Source organism: Oreochromis aureus, linkage group 15, assembly GCF_013358895.1.
Source record: "Oreochromis aureus strain Israel breed Guangdong linkage group 15, ZZ_aureus, whole genome shotgun sequence".
In the NCBI taxonomy this organism is placed as follows: domain Eukaryota; kingdom Metazoa; phylum Chordata; class Actinopteri; order Cichliformes; family Cichlidae; genus Oreochromis; species Oreochromis aureus.
The window spans coordinates 654,670-666,949 of NC_052956.1; the positions used below are offsets into that span (position 1 = coordinate 654,670).

At 42.8% G+C, this 12,280-nt stretch overlaps 1 protein-coding gene across 1 annotated transcript in view; it reads left to right on the forward strand.

The window, feature by feature from the left end:
- Positions 1-11,555, forward strand: part of emilin1a (elastin microfibril interfacer 1a) — a 39,837-nt gene extending 28,282 nt beyond the window's left edge. Inside the window, exons 3-12 of the mRNA XM_031734156.2 lie at positions 1,449-1,627; positions 2,006-2,105; positions 2,357-2,465; positions 2,545-2,715; positions 4,166-5,443; positions 6,488-6,902; positions 7,217-7,333; positions 8,376-8,393; positions 8,493-8,627; positions 8,726-11,555. Of these exons, the coding sequence (XP_031590016.1) occupies positions 1,449-1,627; positions 2,006-2,105; positions 2,357-2,465; positions 2,545-2,715; positions 4,166-5,443; positions 6,488-6,902; positions 7,217-7,333; positions 8,376-8,393; positions 8,493-8,627; positions 8,726-9,045 (2,842 nt within the window). The 3' untranslated portion in view covers positions 9,046-11,555. The remainder of the gene's footprint in view (positions 1-1,448; positions 1,628-2,005; positions 2,106-2,356; positions 2,466-2,544; positions 2,716-4,165; positions 5,444-6,487; positions 6,903-7,216; positions 7,334-8,375; positions 8,394-8,492; positions 8,628-8,725) is intronic.
- Positions 11,556-12,280: the final 725 nt, after the last annotated feature.

Genomic DNA, 12,280 nt, shown 5'->3' on the forward strand with positions numbered 1-12,280 from the left:
CTGTAGACTTCACTCAGCTCTCTCAATCTTTTGTCTCCCGGGCTTCAACCACGAGGTCAGGAGGGCGCCTGGTTGAAGCTGGGCTTCCACATGATTGCAGCTCCGTACTGGTGTCTGGGTAATCTCAGTGATAAAGTCTCTTTGGTGCAGACCGGTGAATATCTACTATTACAAGTAACGGAGCACATTTACTATAGATAGGACTCGCTAAATGGGTTTTCCAAATGTGGATGTAATGCTTGGAGAAAACATTAATCGAACATTGCTGATGTTGTCCCTCCTTTGAAGTTTTCACTGCTTGTCTAACCCTGGCCTTGCTGCTTGATCCCGATGCCTGCCCGCGGCCTCGGTCTAAACCTGGGCTATGCTAAGAATGAAGCCAACAGGAGTTCCAGGCACCGCAGTCTCGTCTCCTACGCTGCAAAAACAATCTTCTCTTGCTCTCTGTTTCTTCCTTTTATGATTCTCTCAATCTCTCTTGCTAACTCTGCCCAGCTCCTGCTCTCATTTCTCCGAGCCGTGTTTTGTTTTTCTTCTACAAGGACCTTTTTTCTCACGCTCACAGAAAAGGAAGCTGGAAGATGAAATCTTTTTTCTGTGTTACCTACAGTAAAGTTTGTGGAACGTCACAAAAAGAAAAAACCTGCTGAACTTTTGCAGCCGCGGCTTGTTAACATGCCTGTGATGATAAATCTTTATGGAGAGTTTTGGCCAATTCGGTCTATTTATTGCGTTGTGACTGCAAATAAGACCTGTTCACAAGCAGAGCTGAGTGGCACATTAATGATACGACTCCAGCAAAGCTTTCCAAATAAAACATTCCTTTCTTTTTTTTGCAAAGGAATGCTCTAAGAACAAGATTTTGTGCTGGCTCAGTGCAGTTCCTTTGGAAAATGGGAATTTAAAGTCCCTGTAATTTCATTCATCATCAGTAGATGATTTGCTGCGATTTTCCTCGCATCTAATGACCTTTGGACATGAATATCAGTGTACAGCACAATGATGATGTCTCATGCAGGGTTTGGGGGCCGCTGCAGGTCGACACCGGGAACAAGTTGGCTGTAGTTTTTGAAGGCAGAAACCAATAAGGCTAAAAGTTTGGTGCTTTATTAGTGCTCTGAGCCTGTACTCAGGCATGGCTGCACCTTGAAACCAAACACAAATGATAGGCACACATGTATTAGCCTGCATGCTATCAGGCTAATACATGTGTGCCTAGAGACTGTTAAGTCATGTTTTCTACACTCCATACAATGATACCAAAAAAAGAATGAAAGTAATATAAAGCTAAATTTGGCCATAGAAAATAAAACAGCTTTTTGAGCCACACTATAAAGACGACCAACAGAAACTAAAAACAATCGAGATGAAAGGGTCACGGGGGTCATGTCGAGTGAAAGCACACGAAAACCTGGATGTCGTTTCACAAACGCCTTTTTCATCCTCAGCTATCGGACGTACAGGAGACCAAGATATAAAGTAGCTTACAAGATGGTGACAGAAATGGAGTGGAGGTGTTGCCATGGTTACGCCGGGGAGGACTGCCACAGTGGACCACAGGGGACACCTGAGACTGGTGTCACGGACACTGGCTACAACACAGGTGGTGGGCAGCGGGGAGGAGAAGGTGAAATCACAAACACATCAGAAAATATTCTTTATCTTCTGAGTTTGTCTCCCAGTGAGGTGTCTGTGTCTTTCCTCAAGTATCTTCTGAGTTTTGATACCTCAAGAATGAAAGAAGACCTGGACGACTGCATTTAAAGCCTTGAAAACATCAAATAGTCATAACATTAAATAAAGAAGCTCAGGCTGCCGTATTATGTGTCTCACATGTAACCTCGGTGAACTGTGTTTCCTTTATTACTGCAAAAAGGTCCAAATCTGGAAATATGAAAACAGTCAGTCAGTATAAGTAGCTGAGTGAAAAACATGGCGAGACATTTAGCAAATACATTTACAGCATTAAGCAGCACATTTTACATCTTCCTTTCCTTTTGTCCAGGAGACACAGAGAAGATCAGACAGCTGGAGAACACCATTCATGGCCTGACCAAAGACCTCAACAACATGCAGACCACCATCAATGGCATAAACCAGAGGCTGTACGTCAGTGTTGTTTTTAATACACGTGCATGCTTTATTTCATGGACTGAGTTTAGTGTTAGTGAAACGCTGTTTAGTGGAAATAAAGAAACTCCAGATGTGGTGTTAGGGTCACGTATGGACGACACACTTTCAATTCCTGTTTATTGCACTGGAGATATACCTCAACTCTGGAGTGGATGAAAACTTCTCACACGCTTCTTTAGCTCGGCCAAAACACGAAGGAATCAAAACTGTTTCTATCCCACAGGCACGGGCTGACTGGGGCCATTGTCCCTGCAGATTCAGCTCAGCCACACATGAAGGAAACCATCAACAGCATCCAGACAAAGCTGGATCATCTCTATAACAGAACACAGGTAACTCTGTCCAGAAGTCTGCTGTTTGTGCACACAAGCATGGATGATGCTCATTTCTGTGACTGTTGTGGTCGTTTAGGCACATGATCAGACGCTGCTTACGATCAACAACCACCTGGTGAATGGAGGAGGCAATGAGCTGGATGGAGCAGGCAGAGGAGGAGCTGGAGGTGACCAGCTGAACATCCTAAAGGAAGAGATACTGACACAGCTGGAGAGGAGGGTGTCTCTGTCCTGCTCTTCCTGTCAGGTAAAGTCCAATATGTCCTAATTCATTATGTCATAATTATATCAATATGGCAACAATCACCATTATTTCCCCACCACCAATAAAAAAACGAAGGCGTACTTGTGGTTTACTAGCAGTTAGATTTTCATGCCTTTCCCCCTGTGGGAAGCGATTTTTTTTGCCCAAAGCAGTAAAAGATAATGGCCCCATGCTGCAGCATAAACCACTGCACAAACAAACAATAAAAAAAGGATTACTTAAAAAAAAGATGAGAAAAATGTAACAACAATAAGGAAACAGTTTACCAGCTGCATTACATTTTTTTGTTAGGATGCAACATAAATCAGATAAAGTGAGTTTTTATTTGCCTCGTGTGCTGTCATGGCTCCCTGTAGGCGTCGACACATAAAGGGCCCCACACCACAGCACAAAGCCACTCCTCTGTTTGTCCCAGGTGCTCCTGCATTGTCAGATCTTCACTCTGAGCACATATGATCTAAAATGCTGCATACAAAGCGTCGTAGCAGGGCGATTTTCTTAGTACACTGGGCAGCTTCTACAATGACACCTACACCTGTTACGTAAACTAGAGGACGTTATATCGTCTGTCGCCGTATCTACACTCAGTTCATTTATTTGCCTCAAAAATGAGAAAAGTTTAGCCTGAGTGCTTTGCATCATCAGCAGGTTTTTTGCTCTCCATGTCACTGTTAGTCACTTCCTGTGTGGAAGCTTCGGACACTTTTGGCTAGCTGTCAGCCCAACCACCCCGTGCTGACTGATACTTGATTTATATAGCACCTGTTTCAAAAAAACGCTATGAAGTCTTTCGCACAATAGTGAAATAGGTGGAATGACGAAGGTTTGTAAATGTACTTTTTTATTCAGTATTACATGAAAAGAGTGAATGAGCCCTTAAACAAAGCAGGAAAGTGTTTACAGAGGTGAAGCCACAAAGCCGTTGACCAATGCCGTGAGTCTTTTTACAACCACAGCTGTCGCCACCTGTTGGTCTTCAGATAGAATGCAGGTTTAAGGCACTTCAGCATTAGCTTAGCTACGTTTTAAAAACACAGACAGTATGGGATGGTGGTGGTGGAAATCCCACCTCCACCATCCCATACTTGATTTCCTGGCCTATGTTAAGTAAACAGTGATCCATAAAAAAATAAAAATAATAAAACATCAGCACAAACACTTTGTACCAGGGGCTTCATGGGGTGACTTTCCAAGGCTACGCAGCTTTCCTGTTGCTGTAATGTGTAGATGGCTCATTACTTTTCTCACATAGAGTGAAGTATACACATGGTATTAGTATATATAACAACTAAGCAAACCTGTAGTTCAGGAAAAGTACCTTTGAAACCCTTAGAAATCACAAAAAAGTTCTAAAATCAATGTTTCAAGTATGTTGAAAGAATATGAGCCTGACATCATGACGGTTATGTCTCGTATGTCTCGTTATCACCAGGTCGGCGTGGAGGACCTGAGGCGCCAGCAGCAGGAGGACAGGGACCGGATCACAGCCCTGGAAAAGAGGATCAGCTCCATAGACCAGCACTTGAGGCAAAGCTTGGAAATCTCTCGCAGTGAGACCGAGCGCTCACAGGCCTGCTGCAACACAGTCACTGAGCTGGGAAGGAGGCTGTCTGATGTCGAAGTCCGACTCACCTCCACTGCAAACAAGTGTGACGCTATTAAAGGGCGGCTGGATAAGGAGCTCGCTGGGATGGGTGGAGGAAAGGGGAGAGTGACAGAGGACCGGTTGAACGGCAGGCTAAGAGAGCTGGAGAAGAGGATGAATACCACAATGAGGAAGACGGAGCAGAGGTGTACTAACACCGGGAACAACATGAAAGAAACTGTGCAGAGAGACGTCACTCAGCTGCGAAACTCGGTCCTTGTTCAGCTCGATGACCACAGCTACAAGATCGGTAAAGTAGAGCTGGATGTGGCTGTTCTTGGAGACACGGTCAAAGACCACAGTCGACGTTTAAGCCAGCTGGAGAACATCACGACCTTCCTCGACAGACGGCTAACATCAACCACAGACATGTGCAGAGACGCCTGCGGGCCGAACGCAAGAGACCGGACAAGTGATGAAACTGTGAAAACTTTGGAGTGGAGGGTTGTGGCCAACCAGGATGAGATCCAGAAGTTTAACACCAAGCTGAACAACCTCTCGGTGTCAGGAGACTCGCTGCTTGAGAGAGTGATTAACTTAACAACTGATGTGAAAAAGATAACAGCTGTCACCGGGAAGGATGGCGAGCACTTCAACAGGATCTTCACCGAAGTGGAAACTTTGGGCCACGATTTTAAGGAGTGTTTGATATGCAGCACTATAGAAAAGGACCTGCTCACATTTAAAAACTCCACCACGATCAGCCTCAACAGATGCCAGACGGAACTGACGGATCTGCGGAGAAAAGTCGACTTGGGAGAATCCGTCTGCTCTCAGGTTTGCTCCAACCTGCAGGAGGAGGTGGGACGACTCAGAGAGGACGTGGAGGAGTGCACGGTACAGTGTAAAACCAACATAAATGATCTAAAGAAACGTCTGGAAGGTCATACTGTACATAGTGGAAAATTAGGAGGGGATCTGAAGTCTATCCAAGGAGAGCTGGCTGAGGTCATGGATACTTTTAGCTCCATTAATGACACTCTGAAGGGCCTGGGAAGGACTGTGCAGACACACGGGCACACGATAACAGATCTGACCCACGTTAAGAACAATATCATCGTTGAGGTAAGAATATGTGATGCAGATAATAGCCTAGTTATGCAAACATCTGTTTGACTTGTGAACCTGTAAATTAAAGCCATTAAAGGCTTTTTTCTGCTTATAATAAATGTTGACTGCATCGTGGAGTGGCTATAAAGTAAGTAATGAACCAAAACAAGGAGACTATATCACTGTAACTGTTGGTAGCCTGGATCAGCAGGATCAGCAGTGGAAACTGCCTGGAAAAACAGAACGAGCAGTGTTGGGTGGGCTGTGCAGTTGTTCAGTTCAAGTCAAGAAAACACCAGCAAACAGAAAATGATGCAAAAGCACACAAAAGAAAACAGAAGTTGAATAAAAAACAACAGAAATTCAGAAAAATTTCACAAAAACAAAACACAGTGGAAGTGTTTTTGTTTTTGGGAGCGCAGAACAGAACGGCTGTGGAAGTGACACGCTAACTTGACCTTTTCTTTACATCACACACACACACACACACACACACACACACACACACACACACACACACACACACACACACACACACACTATCCAGTCTAAAAAAAAACACATGTTCACCTCGAGGCTTTAAAACATCACTTTACAAACCAATGGGTGACATCAGGGGAGATACATCTGTCTGTTGTCGTGTCTGTGCTTAACCTCCCAGTTGCAGAAACAGTAAAATAATTAAAAAATATTACAAATGCTTTCAGTTAATAAATAAATGATCTGTAAAGTGTAGCCAAGAAGATTTCCTTCCTATAAATTGCTGCCTTTAATTACACTGGTAATCTATGTGTTGTTTTATTTACAGTACACAAAATGAAACATAATAATAATAGTAATGTGTTTACGATGTGTAAAAAACCGTCATGTCTGCCAAATGCATCGTGGTTACCTTTGGAACTGTGTTTTCATAGAATATTAATACAGTTGTGAAAACAGGATATTACAGATATTTGGGTTTTCTCGACAGATGATGTGCTGACCGTAGGAGAATAAATTGTGGAGCAAAGGAAAACAGAAAAGTCTTTTCATAGCAGAACTTTCAACACTCTTTTCCAGGTGAACAACCTGCAAACGGACCTGGAAGACCACGTCGCTGACTCAAACACTCGATTCAGTGATCTGGGCAGAGAGATCCAAATAATTAGGAGCAACCATGTGACTGAGATTGGGGAGTGCCGGCGATCCAGTGACGGCCTAGATCGAAGGCTCTCCAACCTCGAAAAAGTGTCTGGACGCTTCGACTCGTTTTCCGGAAAGCTGGAGGGCATCAAGGAGGGCTTGGACCGACATGTGTCTGGGCTGTGGAACTCCGTTAATGGACTCAATGTCACAGTTACATCTCAAGGAAATGCTATTGAAAATATCCAGAACGTCCAGCTGCCTCAAATCCACTCCAACATACACAAGCTGAACTCTTCAGTGGTCGACTTGGTCAGAGACTTCCACAGATTCAAAACACAGGACTTTAAGGGTGAGTCACAGAGGGCAGAAGGCGTGGGATCTGCTGGTTGAGAGATAGTCGCTCCCAAGTGAAGGGAGGTATGTTTGGACTGAGGGAAAAATATAAAGAAAGATTCCAGGCGGTCGTCATAAAATGATTTAAATTGTGCTCTCTGCCTAAAAGCTAAGTTTTAGTAAATATGAGAGTAAAGGGCACATCCCATGTCACGTGTCACGACTTATTGTACATGTTTTTAGAGTTCTCTTTAGGGATAGTGTTACTGGTAAAGAGAACTTTTCCTGGAGTGTTTCCCAGCTGTCTCACCAAACATTGCACTCCTTCAGGTCCACCTGGTCCACCTGGGCTCCGAGGAGAGCAAGGGCCCCGGGGTCCGATGGGACCCGAAGGGAGGATAGGACCTCAGGGCAGAGATGGTGAACAGGGACTAATGGGACCCCCAGGTAAATACTGTAGGCCCAGTTTTGGAACCAGAAGTGATCATCTTTGGCCAAAAAGGTGGAATGTTAAGTTAAGCTTAACCAAGCTAGCTAAAGTTAGCTATCATTTTTATTTGGCTGATAATTGGCATTAAAAGTTCACCAAGAACTCTCAGGATGTTCACTCAGCTAGCAGCTATACTCTCGACTAGCCATTTTCAAAGTGAAGAGTATTGTGACCCACTCAAAAACCAGAAAATCACATGGCACCCACCCAATCTTAAATCATCACACTAACTAAAATGCAGTAGAATGTGATGAATTTGCTTTAAATGTTTACTCAAAAAACACAAACTATAGAACTATGAACTGCTAAAGCTACCCAGTCATGGATCAAGGCAGATGTGTGAGCCACCTCCAACTGGGACACAAACTTCAGCACAGAAGAGTAAATTTAGGTCAGAGTAATGAGGAATACCATAAATTGACTTCTTCTTCTTACTACTTTGAATTTACTTTTTATATTAATAAGCACATGTATGTATTTACCGGAATGTACTTGAGACTAATTTCAAACTAAATTCCTGTTATTACTATGGTCCACCTGCAGCACCTTGGCCCACCAAGGTGCCCTGGCCCACAGTTTTGGTAGCCATGGTTCTAGCCCATGGCTACCATCTGACGGCATGTGTGAAATCCTGTGTTGGATGGGTCACCTGCTGTCATGCGTAAACTTAAAAGTTATAAAAAAGAAGGTTAAGTAAAATCTCACCTCTGCTTTCTACTAGGCTGAAAACACTTTATTAAATCATTTATTTTCCATAAACCTGATCATTTAAAAATGGGAGGATATGGGGATGGACTTCCTGTCAGAGTTTGTTGAAGGAGGCTGAGTAAAGATGCTTTTGGCAGCTTTTGCTTTGGACAGTGCCACCTGATGAAAACTTTGCTTAGTACAATAACACTTATGTATTTGGTGCATCTTTGATGTCTCTTCATTAACATGTTGCATATGCTACTGCTGGGTCACTAACTCGCTGTTGTTATCTTTCATCTTACTTTCCAGGTCTCAGAGGCGAACAGGGTATGTGGTGTTCTTATCAAACAGCAGATCAAAGTGCGCCTAACTCTTTGATCTCGAATCCACAGTAACACCTGCTCTTTGTTTCTGCTCTATCATCAGGTCCTCCAGGCTCCGATGCCCACGTGCCACGCCTTTCCTTCTCTGCTGCCCTGACCCGCCAGATGAGAAACACGGGAACCATAGTGTTCAATAAAATCTTCGTCAATGAAAATAACGCCTACAATCCCAAAACAGGTGAGTCTCGCTACAACGGACGTTTCAATAGTTTTAGGTTTTCTTTATTTCAACTCAGTGTGCGCAGTCAGTCATTATGACCTCGTCCTGTCCCGCAGGTTATTTCACAGCTCCTGTGCGTGGGAAGTACTTCTTCAGTGGCATCCTGACAGGCCACAAAAACATAAAGATCGAGGCAGTGCTGTCCAAGTCCAACATTGGTGTGGCCCGAGCGGACTCGGCCGGATATCAGCCTGAAGGCCTGGAGAAGCCCATGGCTGAGACAAAGCACATCCCTGGAGCGTTAGCTGTCTTTAACGTCATCCTGCCCATGGAGGAAGGGGACACGGTCTGTATCGACCTCGTAACTGGGAAGCTGGCCTACTCCTCTGAACCTCTGACCATCTTCAGTGGGATGCTGCTCTACGAGACGGTCTGATTGGATGTGTAAAAATCCTGAGCGTGAGAGCTTCTGATTTGTCCAAGAGACAGTGCCACTGAGAAACTGAGATTATTGGACTGGATCTATCCAGCAAGAAAATGGCTTATATTTGACCTTCAGTGCCAGGAGGGGTACCAGAAGTCCTTTGTAACCACAGTCGTTTGTTTTGTGTTTCACAGCTTTAAGGAAAACTATTTTAAGCAAGAGCCATTGGTGTGTTTTTGTATCCTGAAGAAGCCACTGCATGGTTATCTTATAATGTCACATTTTCATGTAATTCTATTAACTTGAGTTTACAGCAAAACAACACAACATGCAGCTTTCAGTAGTTTTTAAAGGGACCTACTAATATTTTCATATGCATACAACCAATCCCCCCCCCCCACACACACACACACAAAAAAATGGCACATTGTGTAAAATTGAAATAAAAACAGAACACAATATCACTCTATCCCTCATCTTTAAAAAGCTGGGAGTTTTTGGGAGAGGATTGTTTTCCCATTGGTGTCTGTTAGAGGATCCAGGCTGCTCAACAGTCCTGGCTCTTCTCTTTTGCACTGTAATAGATGCATTATGCAGCTTAGCATTGTCTAAGGCCTTCCCTGAAAAAGATGTCTGGATGGGAACACGTGCTGATCTAATACCTTTATGTATTTCATAGGTACAGATGCGCCTCCACACCATCAGAGATGCAGGACTTTAAACTGAGAGCTGCTGACAAGCCGAATGGTGCCTCTTCTCTTTTCTTCAGAGGACACGGCATCCGTGTTCTCCAAAAAGAATTTCAAATTTCAGTTCTTCCAACCACAGTTTTTCCACTTTGCCTCAGTCTATTTTAAATGAGCTTTGGCCCAGAGGAGTTTCTGGATCATGTTCGTGTATAGAGCTTTATCCTGCATTTGTGGATGTCACGGCGGACTGTAGTCACAGACAGTGAACCTTACAATTAGCTGCAAAATGTTCCTCCAGCTGATTCTTTTTAGTAATGCTAACTTCTCCAAACTTTTTTGAGATTTGTTGATGCAAACCAACTCAAGAGCTAATTTTTTTTCTCAAAATATTTTCAGGTTAAACTTGTAAAAATATGGATTCATAACATTTCGAAATCATTGCATTCTGCTGTTATTTTCATTTTACATACCATCCCAACTTTTTTGGAACTGGTTCAGGTAGTTTTTTTTCTACTTTTAGCTCCATATTATGTCACTGAGAATGGATATCCCTTATATGGGCACCTATGCTGTGCAGCCAATAGGAAGAAAGTTGACTTAAAGGGGGGCGGGGGAGCTGAAACTGCTTCTTTCAGACAGAGGATGAACTACGGGGCTACATCAAGGACCAGTATAAGATAAAAAAGGGTTATTTTTAACCAGGGATCCTTCAAAGCTACTCAGCAAAGCTAAGCAGAGTTCAAGAATTAAAACATGGAGCTGGACGTGAGCACCACCGGTGCCATTTAAAGAAAGGTTATCTTATAAAAAGATGATTAATGTGAGGGCTTTTTGTCCCTTATCCACCCACAGCATACCAAATGATCAGAGGTTATTACACACACTTCCTGAATTATTCCTTGGAGTTTCATTCTTACCACAAGTAAATTCCCAGAAACACAACACAGAGTGCCAATTGTATTGGAAAAAATGCAGAGTGATGAAGTCCAAACCACTATCACTATTCTTTAGGAGGAAATGCACAAATGAAGTCACTGACAGTTTGGTGGAGAAACCACAGGATTTTATAAATCATACAAAACAATAAGAGCATTATAGGACATTAGCTGTGCCCAGAAACACAAGAGGACGTGGAGGACTGCCAAGGGCAAGAACAGTTTTCCTTCTTGTGTCCTTCTAAGGGACATTTGTAAGAGTTCAGAGGGTGAAAGTTGTGTTGCTGTTACTATCAGTCCATCTTACGCTGGAGTTTTTATGCAAAGCAAACAATAATAAATACAGAAGCTACACTTATCCTTATATCAAGTATACAAAGCTTATTTCTTTGATTAAACACACACATAGCCTGCCTTTGGTTGTCTATTTTTCAGGTGTGCATTTTATAAGGTGTTGTACATATTTTTAAATGGCTTGCACACTTTTTTGCAGATTCACTTTGCATTTTTTACATTATTTTCTCTTATTTCTTATCATACATGTTTTCCTTTGCAAGGAGGACACGTTTGTCATCAACTCTAGTGTGGAAATATAAGTGTATGTGTCTAAGCATTGTGTAACCTTAACAGACTGTACATATTTTTGTGATCTTTAAGAATTGCCACTTCACTTCGCAAGGTACTGTATATGTTTTGTATGTTTTGTCACGTGTGCTACAAATACAGATACTCAGTGTTATACGGCTCACGTCAACAGTATCGCTCTCATCTGGATTTGGTTTCTTTTATTAAATGAGCTGGTATGCATCAGGTTTTACACACTGCTCCGCCTGCTTTGGACTTCACGTATTTAATCTGGCACTTCTTTGGCCTTCACAAATACACACAGCTGGGCTGACTTTTGTTTCTGGCTCCTACTTCAAACCTCTATCATCTCCTCCCTCGACTTCAACAGGCTAATTTTAGCTTAAGACAAGACAAGGAGTCTGTTGATTTTTTTTCTTTCATATGCTGCACTGCAGTGACCCCTAGTGTTCAGGATATTTACTCCAGCAGCTGTTAGGAAAAGCTTAACAGTCAAGAAGCTCATTACTTATCAAAGAAAAGATATGTGCTGTTCTTTTGTCATGTTATAGCCTTATTCCAAAATGAAATTCTACACAAGTGACAAACATTTTTGCTTGAAGTTTATAAAATATATAATTATATATTACATGACCATAACTACTCACAGCCTTTGCTCGATATCGTGTTGAAGCACCTTTAGCAGCAATTACAGCCTCAAGTCTTTGAGTACGATGCTACAAGCTAGCACACCCAGTTTCTCTCATCCTTCTTTGGAGAACCACTCAAGCTCCACCAGGCTGCGTAGTCATTTTTGGCTCTCTCCAGAGATGTTCAGTCAGGTCCAAGTCTGGTCTCTGGCTGGACATTCACAGAGTGATTCTGAAGCCAATCCTTTGTTATCTGGGATGTGTACTTAGGGTCATTGTCCTGTTTGATGATAAACCCGCTCTGGAGTAGCTTATCATCAAGGATTCTCTGTACATTGCTGCATTCATTTTTAATTCCTTTTCCCTTGATCCTGACTTTTCTTCCTGCTGCTGAAAAACATCCCCACAG